A 14578-nucleotide genomic window follows, 5' to 3' on the forward strand; every position below is an offset into this window, starting at 1 on the left:
GACAAAGGGAGAGATGTAAGACTCCCCACATCCAGATTACTATCCCCATGTCCAGTAGTAAAAACAAGGTCGAGAGTATGCCCTGATGTATGTGTTGGGCCACTAACACGTTGAGACAGCCCCATGGTTGTCATGGCGTCCATGAAGTCCTGAGCCGCACCAGACAAAGAAGCCTCGGCATGGATGTTGACATCCCCCAGTACTAATAGTCTGGGGGATCTCAACAATACCTCCGAAACCACTTCCGTCAGCTCAGTTAGGGAAGCCATTGGGCAGCAAGGTGGGCGGTACACCAAAAGTATTCCCAGTCTGTCCCTCTGGCCCAACACAAGGTGTAAACACTTCAGACCCGTAACTGCATGGACATGGTGCTTGGTGAGTGAGATGGAACTCTTATAGACCACAGCAACCCCACCTCCCCGACCCTCAGATCTCCCATGATGCTGAACCAAATACCCCGGTGGGCAGAGCTGGGAGAGACTAACTCCACCCTGCTCGCTTACCCAGGTCTCGGTTATGCATGCCAGATTGGCTGCCTCATCCATAATCAAATCATGGATGAGGGAGGTTTTATTTTGTACCGATCTGGCATTAAGAAGCAGCAACTGGAGATCTGAGGGTTGGCTGAGAGGACAACCAACAACCCTGCGGATATGAGAGGGATCCATCATCATCCTTTTCTTCCTCTACCTGTTTCTGTTGACTTTGTTTCCCAGGAATTATATCCATATCTTTGAGTTTATCTTCTTCCATGTCTTTTGAAGCTTTTCTCAAGAAATCCCTTGCTTTTTGAACAGTATTTAATCGATACTTCTGTTGTCTAAATGTAAAAATCACTCTCTCTGGAACATCCCATCTAAATTGAATTTTACATTGTTTAAGTTTTTCTGTGAAGAAAGCGTAATCTTTTCTCTTACGTAAAAGCCTAACAGGAATTTCCTTCATCACCTGTATTTCTTTACCGTCAATTTTGAAGACATTGTTAAAATGATGTTGCAAAACCATATCTCTGGTCCTCTTTTTTAAAAAATAAACAAGCACATCTCTTGGGATTTTTTTTATTGTTGCATATCTGGAATTAATTCTATAAACTTTGTCTATTTCAAATTCCATCCGATCTTCGTTCCTGTCGAAGGATTTTGCCAAAACATTAACAATTTTCTCTCTGATATCTTCACCTGTTTCCTCAGGAATTGCACGGAATCTCAAGCAATGTTCTTTATCTCTAAGTTCCATGACAGCAATATAGTCCAAATTTTTTTCCAATTCCATATTTGTAATATCTATTCTATTCTCTAAGGTTTGCACCTTATCTTTAACATTTTTACATCCTGTGTTAATTGCCCAATGTTATTTTTAATCTCACCCACTTCTGTTTTAATGTGATCTTGTAAATCTTTAAAATCCTTTTTCATATTGCAAAATTAATCTTTAAGTTGTTGTCTGTCCTGTTTCATCTCTTGTTTCAACTCTTGTTTAAAATCACTAAATCCCTCCATAATTTTCTGGAATATGTCCATCCCTTCCTGTGTATCAATTGAAACTCTTTGCTCCAAAACTTTGGCTGCTTTCCTAGCTGTCATTCTTGAAAAAAAAAACCTTTTCTATTATTAGCCAATGTAGAGGCAAACAGTTTCTTTTCTCCCAGCAACAAAAAAGTTAATATTCCAGGCCTGTTTAACCAACACAGTTCTTATCTCCAGCACATTCAGGAATGTAAAACAAATCCAGTTCTCAGCATCCAGCAGTTAGTAAGATACACGAACAGCAGATTCGTTCAAAAAAAAATTTTTTTAATCCAAAAAATAAATAAATAAATAAATAAAATATTCTCAGATATATTTCCTTCAAATAATCAAATCATCTTATCTAATAAGTTGCCTCTTATCCGTTTAATCTTTGTAATTCCAACTTTAAGCCAGCTTTTTGTCATAAAAAATAAAGCAGGTTCTTTGAATTGCTCCCTTCTTCCTTAGCTTTGTATAATACGAAAAAAGTGTGACTCACCCAAGTTTCTGAGTTGCTGATTCGTAAACAAGTCTCTTTTACGATAGTAATTTAAGTTAATTGATAAGATTTAGACAGAAGGAGGCTAGCTTGTTAAAAACGTTTTTAAAAGAGAAAGAAAAAAACGTCTCGCTTACTTTCAGCACAGCCTGTTGGAAATCCAGACTCTGTCTTCCGCTGCTAGAAAAGCCTTCTTATCTCAGGGGGATTCCTGATCAAATCTAGCAATCTACAGCTCGACGGAGTTCCATGGATAATCTCTTCGGTTCCCCTTTTATCTTGGAGAACATTTACGCCAGTCAAAAATTCTTCTTGACTGGCTTTTAACTGAAATAAGCTTCCTCTGAGATAGAGCTCACTCAGAGACAATCACCAGCCAGCACTCCTTCCGGGAAGTCCGGAAAATAAATTTTCTAAAGGAAAATCCTGGCAGGCTGGTCTTACACCTAAGAAGCTTTTCAGGCTTCAAGGTATGTCTCAACAAATATTTTGCAATGAACATTCTATCCTTAGATTGCTCCCAAGCTAGGGAATAAAGGGTCAAGACGCAGAACTGATTTGAAAAGGGGCCATAATTGTGTTAACTACCTATCATGGATATGCAGTGGGCTGAAAACTTGCTGCCACCCCAACTCCACCTCTAATTACAGATGCAAGACATTATCGGCAATCCCATTGTCTAGGCTGGGTAGGTGCCTTGCTAAGACAGAATGTTAAAACACAGGCATTGTGTGCAAGACAAAATGCCCTGGCCATTCTCATTATCCATGGAGACTTGGAGGTGAGGGTGCTAATTACATGTGCCATGGTTAGATTGTCACATCAAAAGTTCATCTTGCTACATGCACATTTCCAGAGGGTGGCAAAGTAAATTCTCCAAACAAATATACATAACTAGCAACAGAGAACCGGTCTGCCATTTCCAGTAGATTTGATGACTGCGTGGTGGTGAAGCCTAGGTGGATCTGGCCTCTTAGAAACTTGTATTGCAAGTCTAACACACACACACACACATGGTTGTTTCTAAATAGGTAGACCTGTTAATCATCTAAGGGCTGATCACGCATCCAGTCAACATCATTTCACTCACCACTGAAAACTTCCATTCTTTTCCTGTCTCCTTTCACTTGATTCAGCTCTTACTTCAGCCTGCTACAATCAATTTCACACTTGTACATTGCTTCCCTAAATCAGTTTTGCCAACCTGGCACCCACAGGCGCCACAGACCCACAAAGGCCTTCTTTGGTGTCCTGAGATGAACCATAATCCTCAGATTCCAAGCTTTATTTTAAATTTTTTGTTTATCATTTTTAGAACCTGAAATTTGAAGCAAAATGTACAGATACCATTATTCTTATTTTTTTCTGAGAAATTAGTGTGCTTCACCCTTTTAGAATTTTACTTTGCCCCCCTTTAAAAATCTCTTTCCCCTTCCCATGTGGACGCCCATGTGTGAGAGAGGCACTTGGGAGAGAGAAGGAGAGATGTACATTGGGAGGGCGGGAGGGCAAGCGTAGGTATGTGTGTGAGAGGAAGAGATAAGTGTGTGTGCATGTGAGAGAGGTATTTCATTTTATTTATTATTTTATTTATATCCCACCCTTCCTCCCAGCAGGAGCCCAGGGCAGCAAACAAAAGCAGTAAAAACACTTTAAAACATCATAAAAACAGACCTTAAAATACATTAAAACAAAACAACTTTAAAAACATTCTTTAAAAAAGCTTTAAAAACATCTTATATAAAAAGGGTTAAAAAACATATTGTTTAGGGGGGAAAAGGTTTTTAAAAATATATTAAAAGCAATTCCAACACAGACACAGACTGGGATAGGTCTTAACTTAAAAGGCTTGTTGAAAGAGGAAAGTCTTCAATAGACGCTGAAAAGATAACGGAGATCGCACCTGCCTAATATTTAAGTGGAGGGAATTCCACAGGCTTGGTGCCACCACACTAAAGGTCCATTTCCTATCTTGTGAAAAATGGACGTCCTGATAAGATGGTATCTGCAGGAGGCCCTCACCTGCAGAGCGCAGTGATCGTCTGGGTATTTAAGGGATAAGACGGTATTTCAGGTATCCTGGTCCCAAGCTGTATAGGGCTTTGTACACCAGAACTAGAACCTTGAACTTGGCCCAGTAGCAAATGGGCAGCCCGTGCAATTCTTTCAGCAGTGGGGTGACATGTTGGCGATACCCTGCCCCAGTGAGCAGTCTCGCCACTGCATTTTGCACCAGCTGTAACTTCCGGACCAACCTCAAGGGCAGCCTCGTAGATATGTACGAATATGTGGTCTGCATATGTGTGAAAGAGGGAGAGATGTATATGTGGAGTGTGTGCGTGTGTGAGTGAGATGTATTTGTGTCTATGGCCTGTATGTGTGAGGTGAATGTGTGCATATGTATAAGAGAGTGAGTGTGATGTGGTCACCTTATATATTTTTTCTTTTACTGGGAAATGCTCCCTGTTATTAGACAGCAAAACTGTTTGTGTGTATGAGAGAGAAATCAATATTGTGTGATCCCCACAATCATGATAAGTAGCCTGAGGTTGTTTGGGGCTGTGGGGATGGGGGAACAGCAATGACTCTACTCTATAATTTGGGGTAATGCCATGCCCCCATGGCAGCCATTTCGTAACCAGTGCCACTTGCTCAAAATTCAAAATGTGCCATGCTGGTTCCATTCCCTAAATGAGCCCAACATGTCAGAATTACTGGACTACAATTTATTTATTAATTATTTGATTTATATCCCACCCTTCCTCCCAGCAGGAGCCCAGGGCGGCAAACAGAAACGCTAAAAACACTTTAAAACATCATAAAAAGACATTAAAACAAAACGTTAAAAACATTTTTTTAAAAAGCTTTAAAAACATCTTTTTTTAAAAAAAAGGTTAAAAACATATTAAAGAAAACATATTAAAAGCAATTCTAACACAGACGCAGACTGGAATTGCTGTACAATTCAGGGTTGCTGTACACTGCTCTGACACCTACATCCTGCTAGCAAAATGGGTATAACAATTCTGAGTTAGTTGCAGGGCTGGTATAATCCACAATCTCTGTGCCAGAGTCCTACCCCCTACAATAGGGGTGTAATAATTAGGGACTTTTATCTGCATTAGCATTGGCAGAATTATTTTTAAAGTGTGTGTGTGTGTGTGTGTGTGTGTGTGTGTGTGAGAGAGAGAGAGAGAGAGAGAGAGAGAGAGAAAATAAGACCCAAGTTAGAAAAACAGTGAACCTATGTCTTTATTTATTTATTACATTTATATACTGCCCCATAGCCAAAGCTCTCTGGGTGGTTTACAGCAATGTCTTTGCTGCTACCTTGTGTTTTTTGGTTGATGCACTGCTCCCTAACCACAGCCATACTAAAATCCTAAATACCTGAAATGTTTTTCATCAAGCAGCAATAACTTCTCTACCAGGGAAGACCAGCAGAAAATTTAAAAACAAACCAAGAAGTTCCTTCTTTGGAATCTAGACAATGGATGTTTCACTCAGCCACCTTTGTCTAATTGGTTAGATCTGCTTTCCCAAATGTCAGCTATTGCTATGACTTCATTCATTAGCTAAAAGCACTGAAAGTGGGAGCAGGTTAGTTTCTCATAAAACAAATGAGAATAGTCTCTGCACATTTACCCTCCTGTATCAGGTTCCGCCAATCTCATCTCAGAAGGGCAGTTGTCCCCCCTTATAGTGTGCTATCAGCCTCAGATGCTCAAAGTTAAACTATTAGGAAGAACTCAAGGAAAATAATGTCCTTAGTTATATTATCGTACTTTGTAAGAGTAGGACGAGTGGTATATCAACCCCAGTTCTCCTACTGCCATAAAGGTATTGAAGGGGCCCACCATCCAGCCTTTGCCTATCTCCTTGTCAAACTGTGCTCAAACCAAACTCTCCAGGCCCTTGACCAATTGCAAATTCATAAACATTCTGTGTACTGGAGACCCTTGATATAGGATATTCCATGTCCTCCTGGTTGTGGTAGTATTCCAGAAAATAGGGGAGCACTTCCAGATTGCCTGGAGTTGTGTGACTTTTGACAAACGTTGGCCTTCGTTCCCTCTCTTGGATCTGTAAGGCAGCCATTTGGGACTAATAGACTGGATGACCACTTAGTGTATTGTATCTCTGACAAGAGACAGCCCTGATATGGCTGAGCCTGCAGCACAACACCATTGTGTTTTCATTCCTGACAACTGGTTTACCTAGTTCCTGTTGTTATATTTATACTGTATTTCTCTTGTTCTCTCTTGTTCTTGTTCTCTTTCTTATCTTGGTTTCTGGCTTCCTGGAGCAGGATGGGGAATATTTCCACATATTGGTCCTGCCATATCTTCTCCATCATGGCCAGCAAGAGGTGGTTGCCCATGGGTGTAACATCTCACTGTAGGGATCTTATACTTTTCCCAGGACTCCTCTTCCTGGTGGGGTACAGGAGCAGAGGATCTACCTCCTATGCTTCACTGGGTTATTGTAGGCTGTGCTATTGTGCTGTTCTTCATCTAGAGTTGGTCACTTGAAATGACGCTGGAGGTTGCTGGGCTGCTGTGGCTGTTGGCATGTCTGCTATATTTGGCTGAAGACCCCAGCAGTGCAAAGCAAGGCTGAATTTCATCATCTCTGGCAGAGTCCTCAGAACTTTGAGTAGGAAACTTTCAACACCCCCGTATAGTAAGATGGGAAGACATACAGACAGCTGATGGGTTGACCCCCTCCTGGTTATTCTGCTGTTATCATATGGGCTCTGTGCCAGATACACTTTCTCCTTTCTTCTGGAGCAATATTCACTGCTAAGTCAAGCAACTTTTCAAACATCTTGACATTACCTCTTTTTAGGGCTTGCCCTCTCTTGCTACTTAGCTCATTCCAGTGTATCAGTCCTGGTCAGCAACCTGGCCATTCCAGGCCCCACCACAACCTCTAAAGAGGAGGAGATGATAGACTTTGGGCAGCATTTTGCCAACTCCTCATCTTTGACTTTCTTGGGGCCCAAGAAAGCTCTTTGTACCATGTGTGTCTGTCTCTCTTTTAAGAGAGCCATATGCCTTAGGGTTTCCCCTTCTGAATCACTGGCCCCGGGCGAAGACTTCACAGCCCTCTCCCAGCTGGGCTTCCTGCCCACCCTTATTTTGTCTGGTATCAAAAGTACAGAAAAGGTCCAGATTGTTGCCTTTGCCATGTGTCCTGTTAGACCATAGTCTCACACAGCCCCCAGGCTGAAGGCACATTCTTCATTGCTGGTGTTGTCCTCATTCTCTCTCTCCCAGTGCTGCCAGTCTCTTCACGTGGGCTGTAGCCATCACCAGCCAACCTCTGCTGCCACTTTTACCTTCACTATTCTATTGTCCTCATTCTCTTCTGCCGCCACTGCCATGGCTTCAGAAGGCCAATATGCTTCCTTTCTGCATTGATCTCCTTGTTGCTGAGCTGCCTGAGACTGATTCCAGGAAGGTGAGCCCTTTGCCTTATGTCCCACTAAAGCCCACCACCTCATGAATCAAGTGACACAAGATGCATCTGGCTAGTCACTGGGCCTTCTGACCCATGCACACCCCACACTACCACCCACACACAGCATAGCCCACCACCACCTGTGATGATGGGGCAAGTGGAATAAAATGAATGTAGCAACTTAATGGAAAAAGCTAAACTATTATCTGGAACAAGAACAGTGGAGTGTAAACCTAAATCTCTGTAGGGAGCATGTGCAGCAAAGTGTAGTAAAGACTGGTCTGTTACAACAGATGGGAAACTCATAAGAGTGATTGACTTCTTCCCCATGAACAGACAATCCAGATTTGCCAGGCTGTTTGCCATTTGGAAGAAGCACTTTGTGGATGTTGTAGATGTATCAAAAAAGAGGTTCTTTACTGTTTCACTATCCCAGAATGGCCTGTGTGGCAAACAATTCAAGTGCCATCTGCCCTCTAGATGTCCACCCTTGCAACCAGGAAGAACTTAACTGGTGAAACAGGTGAGAGGGGAGACCTTGGAACAGATGTGTCATTCAGAAAGGTTGATCAATATTTTCACAATTCTGCCAGGCAGTCAACAATTATCAGGAATCATGTGCATTTTAGTTGTGGTGGAAGACTGAAGCAGGCCTCTGTATTCACCAATCATTTATGTATGTTCTGCTTTTCAGATCTAAGGCCCTCCCAAAGCAGTTCACAGTTAAAAGCATAAAAACAATTTAAAATATAAAACAATATCCATTTAACATAATACATAGTTAAAATAGCAAGCTAATGGAGTTAAAAGCAGATTAGGATAGCCAAGTCTTTTCACAATTTGTTAAGCATCCAGAATACATTGTTGATTGGGCATCATTTAAATGCCAAAAATAAATAAGGATCACAATAACAACCGACAGACATGATTGAATGCAGTATATACAAGTGACTCTTGATAGAGCCATTGATTTACTTGTAACCTATAGGCAATCACCTTTTGTCTATTAACTTTTTAGGAACAAAAACGTATGCTGGAGATGGGAATCACTGGACCTGAGGGGCATGCCTTGAGCAGACCTGAAGAGGTGAGAGCAGTTTAGCTCAAGAGCTCTACCAGCTGTATATTAAAAGTATCCCAGTTTTTTCAAACCAAACCAACAGAAACCTGAAAATCCACCAGTACTTCAGTCTTTATCATTCTGTGATAAAAATGCCTTAAATATAGAGAACCTTGCTTTTTAAAAAAATTAAGCTGTGGCCTTGAAGCTGATCATTTGCAAGTACTGTACTGATTTTTATGAGACTGTTAATGAAGAAATGTTTTTATAAATCTTTTTATGAGACTGTTAATGAAGAATAGCTCTGGTGACAAACACATTTGCTTGTGATATGGCAAACTAATAGGCTTCCTTAAATTCTGTCTCAGTGCACTTTGAACACATCATTTTAATTTTTTATGATTTTGTATAAGCATTTTCAGGTAGCATCGTGAGCGATTATTACAATTTAATAGTAGGGGTGGGAAACCCTTGTTCTGTTGAGAGTCACATTCCTTTGAGGTAATTTGTTGAGGGCCACATGCTGGCCAGAGTCAAACTTGGACAGGGCCCTTGTCTTTGCTTTCCTCCTTTCTGTCACCCTGTTCTCTCTCCTTCCCTCCCCACCCAGCAGACTACTGGGGGAGGACAGATCACTCTTGCCAGAATTCTGAACTGGTCACTTGCAGACAGTTTTTGGAGTTAAGCTGAGGGCTGCAGGTTGTTCATCTCTGATTTAAAGTTTGCTTTGTACATTGAGACTTACAATAATTCATGAAAATGTTCTGGCCCAGCAAAAGACAAGAATATAAAAATACAGTGCCTTGCAAAAGTAATCAGGCCCCTGACCAATGCTCTCATATTACTGAATTACAAATGGTACATTGTAATTTTGTTCTGTATGATATTTGATTTTGAAACACTGAACTCAAAATCAATTATTGTAAGGGGGCTTTGGTTTTAAGTTGGGAAATGTTTGTAAGAAACATAAAAAACTGAAACATGTTGCTTCCATTCAGCCCCTGTGTTGTGGATGGCTCTATCAAGGACACAGTTACCTTACCATTGGCCTCCACCTGTGAACCACAAGTTGCTGTAACATTGTCAGGATAAAACCCCACTGTTGAAGGATCATTGGTCAGGCTGTGGATCTGAAGGAAAATGAAGACCAAAGAGCATTCTACAGAAGTGAGAGATAATGTAATACAAATGCATAGATAGGAAAACGGTACAAAATAATATCCCAGTGTTTGGATATCCCACTGAACACAGTTGGATCAATAATCAGGAAGTGGAAGCTGCATCACACCACCAAGGAACTTGCAAGAAAAGTCCGTCCCTCAAAACATTGCTTGAATAAGAAGACGACTTGTGAGAGAAGCCACAGAGAGGCCAACAATCACTTTTGATGGAATCCCAGAGTTCAGTGGCTGGAAGTGGAGTAATGGTGCGCCAGTCAACCATATCAAGAGCTCTGCAAAACACTGAGCTTGCCACTGGGAGGGTGGCAAGAAAGAAGCCGTTACTCAAAAAGTACCATCTGAAAGCACGTCTGGAGTTTGCCAGAAAGTATGAGAGTGACCCGGCTGCAATGTGGGAAAAGGTTTTGTAGTCAGATGAGACCAAGATAGAGCTTTTTGGCCAAAACTCAAAGCACTATGTGTGGCGCAAACCTAACACTGCCCATGCCTCAAGACACACCATCCCTACAGTGAAGTATGGTGGTGGCAGCATCATGCTGTGGGGATGCTTCTCATCAGCAGGGACTGGGCATCTTGTTAATACTGAAGGAAGAATGGATGTAGCAAAATACAGAGAAATACTGCAAGAGAACCTGCTTCAGTCCACTAAAAAACTGAAGCTTGGGAGGAAATTCACTTTTCAGCAGGACAATGTTCCCAAGCACAAGGTCAAAGCAACACTGGAGTGGCTCAAGAACAAAAAGGTGAATGTCCTACAGTGGCCCAGTCAAAGTCCTGATCTCAATCTCATTAAGAATCTGTAGCGCTCTTTGAAAATTGCAGTCCACAAGCGACGTCCAACCAACCTGGAGCAAAACTGCCAAGACGAATTGGCGCAAACTCCCTCCAACACTGCAAAGCTGGTACATACCTACCCCAAAAGACTTAAAGCTGTTATTGCAGCAAAAGGTGGCTCTACCAAATATTAATGTGTGGGGGTTGCATACTTATTCAAGCAACATGTTTCAGTTTTTTATGTTTCTTACAAACACTTCGCAATATAAAACCAATGTCACCTTACCATTGATTTTGAGTTTCAGTGTATCAAAATATAATATCACACAGAACAAAATTACAATGTACCATTTGTAATTCAGTATTATGAGAGCATTGGACAGGGGTCTGATTACTTTTGCAAGGCACTGTATATAAAGCTTCTCTATTGTTTACTGCTTATCTTAGATAGGGTTGCAGAATTGGGCAGCTGTAAGGAATTTGGGAGATCACCAGGGCTGCCACAATTCCCCCCCTCCTATTTTCTTCTAATACAAGAGTAGCTAAATGTGGTTGGCTACAACTCCCACCATCTCTGATCATTGGCGATACTGACTGAGACTGTTGAGAGCTGGGATGAGAGCTTGTATGGTGTAGTGGTTAAGAGTGTTGGACTAGGGCTGTGTTCCCTTTTCCTGTTGATTAAAAAGCATAAACTCCTTTTTTTTTAAAAAGTGGAATTGAATAATAAAAGGTCTTATTTTCTTCAATTGAATTCTAATGGAATCATTCCTGTGCCATAAATGCAAGGGAACTTGAGGAAAAGTGTCTTTATTTGGCATTTATCAAATAGTAAATTTGGGCAATGTGTTTGCTTGCTACTCTTTTCTTCCTACTGACAAAAGAAAAATCCATGTGCATCTTTAATATTTCATATTTGTCTGCTGATCTGGCACATCTGCTTTCTCTGCTGCACAGATATGGGCAAGAAAGTGGAAAGCTGTGCAGGCAGGGAAGGGGATGAAGCCTTGGGCAGAGGAAAACGTGAAAACTTTCATAGGAGAGAGAGCCCCCACCTCCAAGAACTAGAGTGGGGAAAATCAAAACAAGGGAATCTGAGAACATAGATTCAAATACCTTTGGACACCAGTAGTCAGTAGACCATTCACTTCCCTTTACCTACAGTTATTTGCTTATCTAATATTCTGGAGTTCAGTTGGGCATTTCCTGTTTGTAACTCAAATAGTTGTCTAGCAATCAAAGTCCCCGGCTAGGTTTCTATGTCGTCTAAAGAGTATGATTCCGCACGCTATGGATACAGTGAGTGAGCCAGAGTCGGCCAGTGGATCTCCGGTGATGTGGGATCGGTTCCAGCTTCTTCCTTCTGATGAAGTGGTGCTTTCAACCTTAAGGTGCTTACTCGATCCTTGCCCATCGTGGCTCATTATGAGCTGCAAGAACAGACTGGGCTAGGGGATCAAGGCGGTGGTAAATGTGTCCTTGGAAGAGGGCGTGATGCCATCAGCTCTCAAGGAGGCAGTAATAAAACCAATTTTAAAGAAGCCCCCCTTGGATTCCCAAGATCTGAACAACTTTCGCCCAATCTCAAACTTACCATTCTTGAGCAAGGCAGTTTAGCGGGTGGTGGCGAAGCAGTTGCAAGCGCACTTGGAGGAAGCGGATTATCTGGGTCCATTTCAGCCGCCAGTGAGATCACATAACTCCACTGCTAAAAGAGTTGCACTGGTTACCAGTTGCTTACCGGGCCCAATTCAAGGTGTTGGTTTTGACCTTTAAATCCCTATATGGTCTTGGCCCAGTCTATCTGAAGGAGCACCTCCAGCATCATCAGCTATGCCGCCCAACAAGATCAGCCTCAAAAGACCTTCTCTCCATCCCATCAGTCAAAACAGCCAGACTGGTGAGGACTAGAGAGAGGGCTTTTTCAATTGTGGCCCCCACCCTGTGGAACTCCCTCCCAAATGATCTCCGCCATGCTCCCTCTATAATGAATTTCCACCGGGCCGTGAAGTCCTGGCTCTTCAGGCGGGCTAGATTTTATCGTCATTGTTTTCAGATTTTAATGTTTATTATATTTGTATGCCTATTTTGTACATCGCCCAGAGTGGCTGGATAGCCAGCCAGATGGGCGACTAAGAAATTCAATAAATAAATAAGTATAAATACTCAGTACTTTGGGATATTTAACTAGTTTTGATAATACATTGAATAATCGGGTAGAAAATTTTGGAAGGAAGTTTAATTATAGGCTCTGTAATAGAGGACTTTCTGGAGATAATTTTTGATGTGTTTAATGCATAAGGCAGATTCTCATTAAATATACTTATTCAGTTACTTTTGTTTATTTGATTGGAGGCTAAATTTGTGGTTATCACTTGGAAGCTTAACATTGTAAAATATAGGGAAGTGTATCTTGTTTTTTAATTAAGGGCAAGTTGATTTAAATATATCTCTCTACTTCAATATTATAAGAAAGGAAATGCAACTCCATGATATATTGGGAAGGGCTTTTCAAGTATAGCTGGGAAAATATTGATGCTACTTTGGTAAGGCAGTATTTTGAATATTGTGCATAGTTTTAAATCAACTTAGGAGAAAAAGCAAAGAATGAAGTAGCAGGATAAATATTGGAAGGGATATGGGAGCTGGAGGAAGATGGCGGAACGATAAGACGCTTTTCCAGTAGCTCTGTGAAGCTCCGTTTCTCCCCACTCAGTATTGACCTCTGGACTACGTTTTATCATCACCTCCTAATTAACAACTTACTTACTTTAACGTTTTAACAACTTAAATCAACAACCCGACGTCGCCCTGGAAGCAATATGCTGATAGCCTGAGAGCAAAGACATTAAATCTTTATGGCAATAACTCAGCGATCCAGTGAGCTAAGTAAGTAAGATTTTTTTTTTAACTTCTTTAAACGGCAAGCTGCAAGCTGTGGGCTCTGGCAGTAAGACATTAGCAACCATATCTTCCGGGCAGTGGCTGAAGTGATAAGGAGTTTCAAGGAACTTCATGGGAGTTCAAAACTTGCAGCTCTAGCTGACCATATCGTGTCTGTTTGCGGATACTCCCCCGCATTCTCTGGGTGTTGGCAAGCCTGAGATGCATTTTTGGGAATTTTTCTTTTTATTTTGCTGCTGCTTCTCAGCTGAAGACTCAAGATCTATTTAGAAATATTTTAAAGCTACACAGTTATGGTTCTTACACGAGCAGGCTATAGAGAACTGGGCATTTCTCCATCCACCAGGACTGTGGATTTAAAGGGCCAAGACACCCAAAAGAAAATCACCCAGTTCTTTTCCAGCACAAAGAGCAAAAGGAACGTACCTGAGGAAAGTGCCAGTATGGATTGGTCTATTGATACCAAGTGTCTTATGCTTGCACCCAAAGTGGAGGAAACAGCTTTAAATCTTGCGCTAGAACTTGCTCTCGCGCAGGAAAAGACCCAGTCGAGGTCTCCATCTTCTCCTATAAAAGATGAATTACAAAAGTTGAGGCTCACTAGTCACGATGAGGAACATGCCAACATCTCTGAGACCCTCCAAGAGTCGCCTCCTTCCTCGGATGTAGGGGGTTTCAATGGAGAGCTGGTTTCTACTTTTAAAGGAGGACATTGACCTCATTAAAGCATACTTGGATAGGAGCAACACCGTCCTGACAACCCTAGCTGAACTGATAGCAACAACCAAGGTTGATTCGGAAGGAGAAAAAAACAGTCCAGCTGACAGTAGGAGGCAAGCTCAAACCTAACAACAGCTCTACGCCATTAAACCTGCGGCAACAGAAGAAGTCTTCCAAAAAGAAGAGGGCACCGGCCTACAAGAAATCTAAGAACATTACGAACCCCAAATTCCCACCCTATAAAAAGATGAACTATAACAAACTATACAGACATTTGAAGGAGAGTACCATCCGGAGACAACAGTATAATACATCATCAAAGGGGAAGGACAATATAGATCGGCACCTAGAGCAGCAGGATCATACATTTTCAACTTTGGTTACTTTACAGCATAAGCGGACAGAAGCTGTTAAAGACTTTAAATCCTCACTGGTACTGAACAGCAAGAAATTGGTGATTGCCAACTAC

The 14578-nt window shown here is 41.6% G+C and overlaps 1 protein-coding gene across 8 annotated transcripts in view; it reads left to right on the plus strand.

The window, feature by feature from the left end:
• The window catches only part of CRMP1 (collapsin response mediator protein 1), a 124991-nt gene that overhangs the window by 60918 nt on the left and 49495 nt on the right, over positions 1 to 14578 (plus strand). For all 8 annotated transcript variants that reach the window (XR_009757623.1, XR_009757624.1, XR_009757625.1 and 5 more), the window contains exon 7: positions 8489 to 8557. Coding sequence is in view for 4 of the 8 variants with exons in the window: in XM_061582552.1 (XP_061438536.1) it covers positions 8489 to 8557 (69 nt within the window). In the remaining 4 variants the exon portion in view is untranslated. The remainder of the gene's footprint in view (positions 1 to 8488; positions 8558 to 14578) is intronic.

This window comes from Rhineura floridana, chromosome 8 (assembly GCF_030035675.1).
Source record: "Rhineura floridana isolate rRhiFlo1 chromosome 8, rRhiFlo1.hap2, whole genome shotgun sequence".
In the NCBI taxonomy this organism is placed as follows: domain Eukaryota; kingdom Metazoa; phylum Chordata; class Lepidosauria; order Squamata; family Rhineuridae; genus Rhineura; species Rhineura floridana.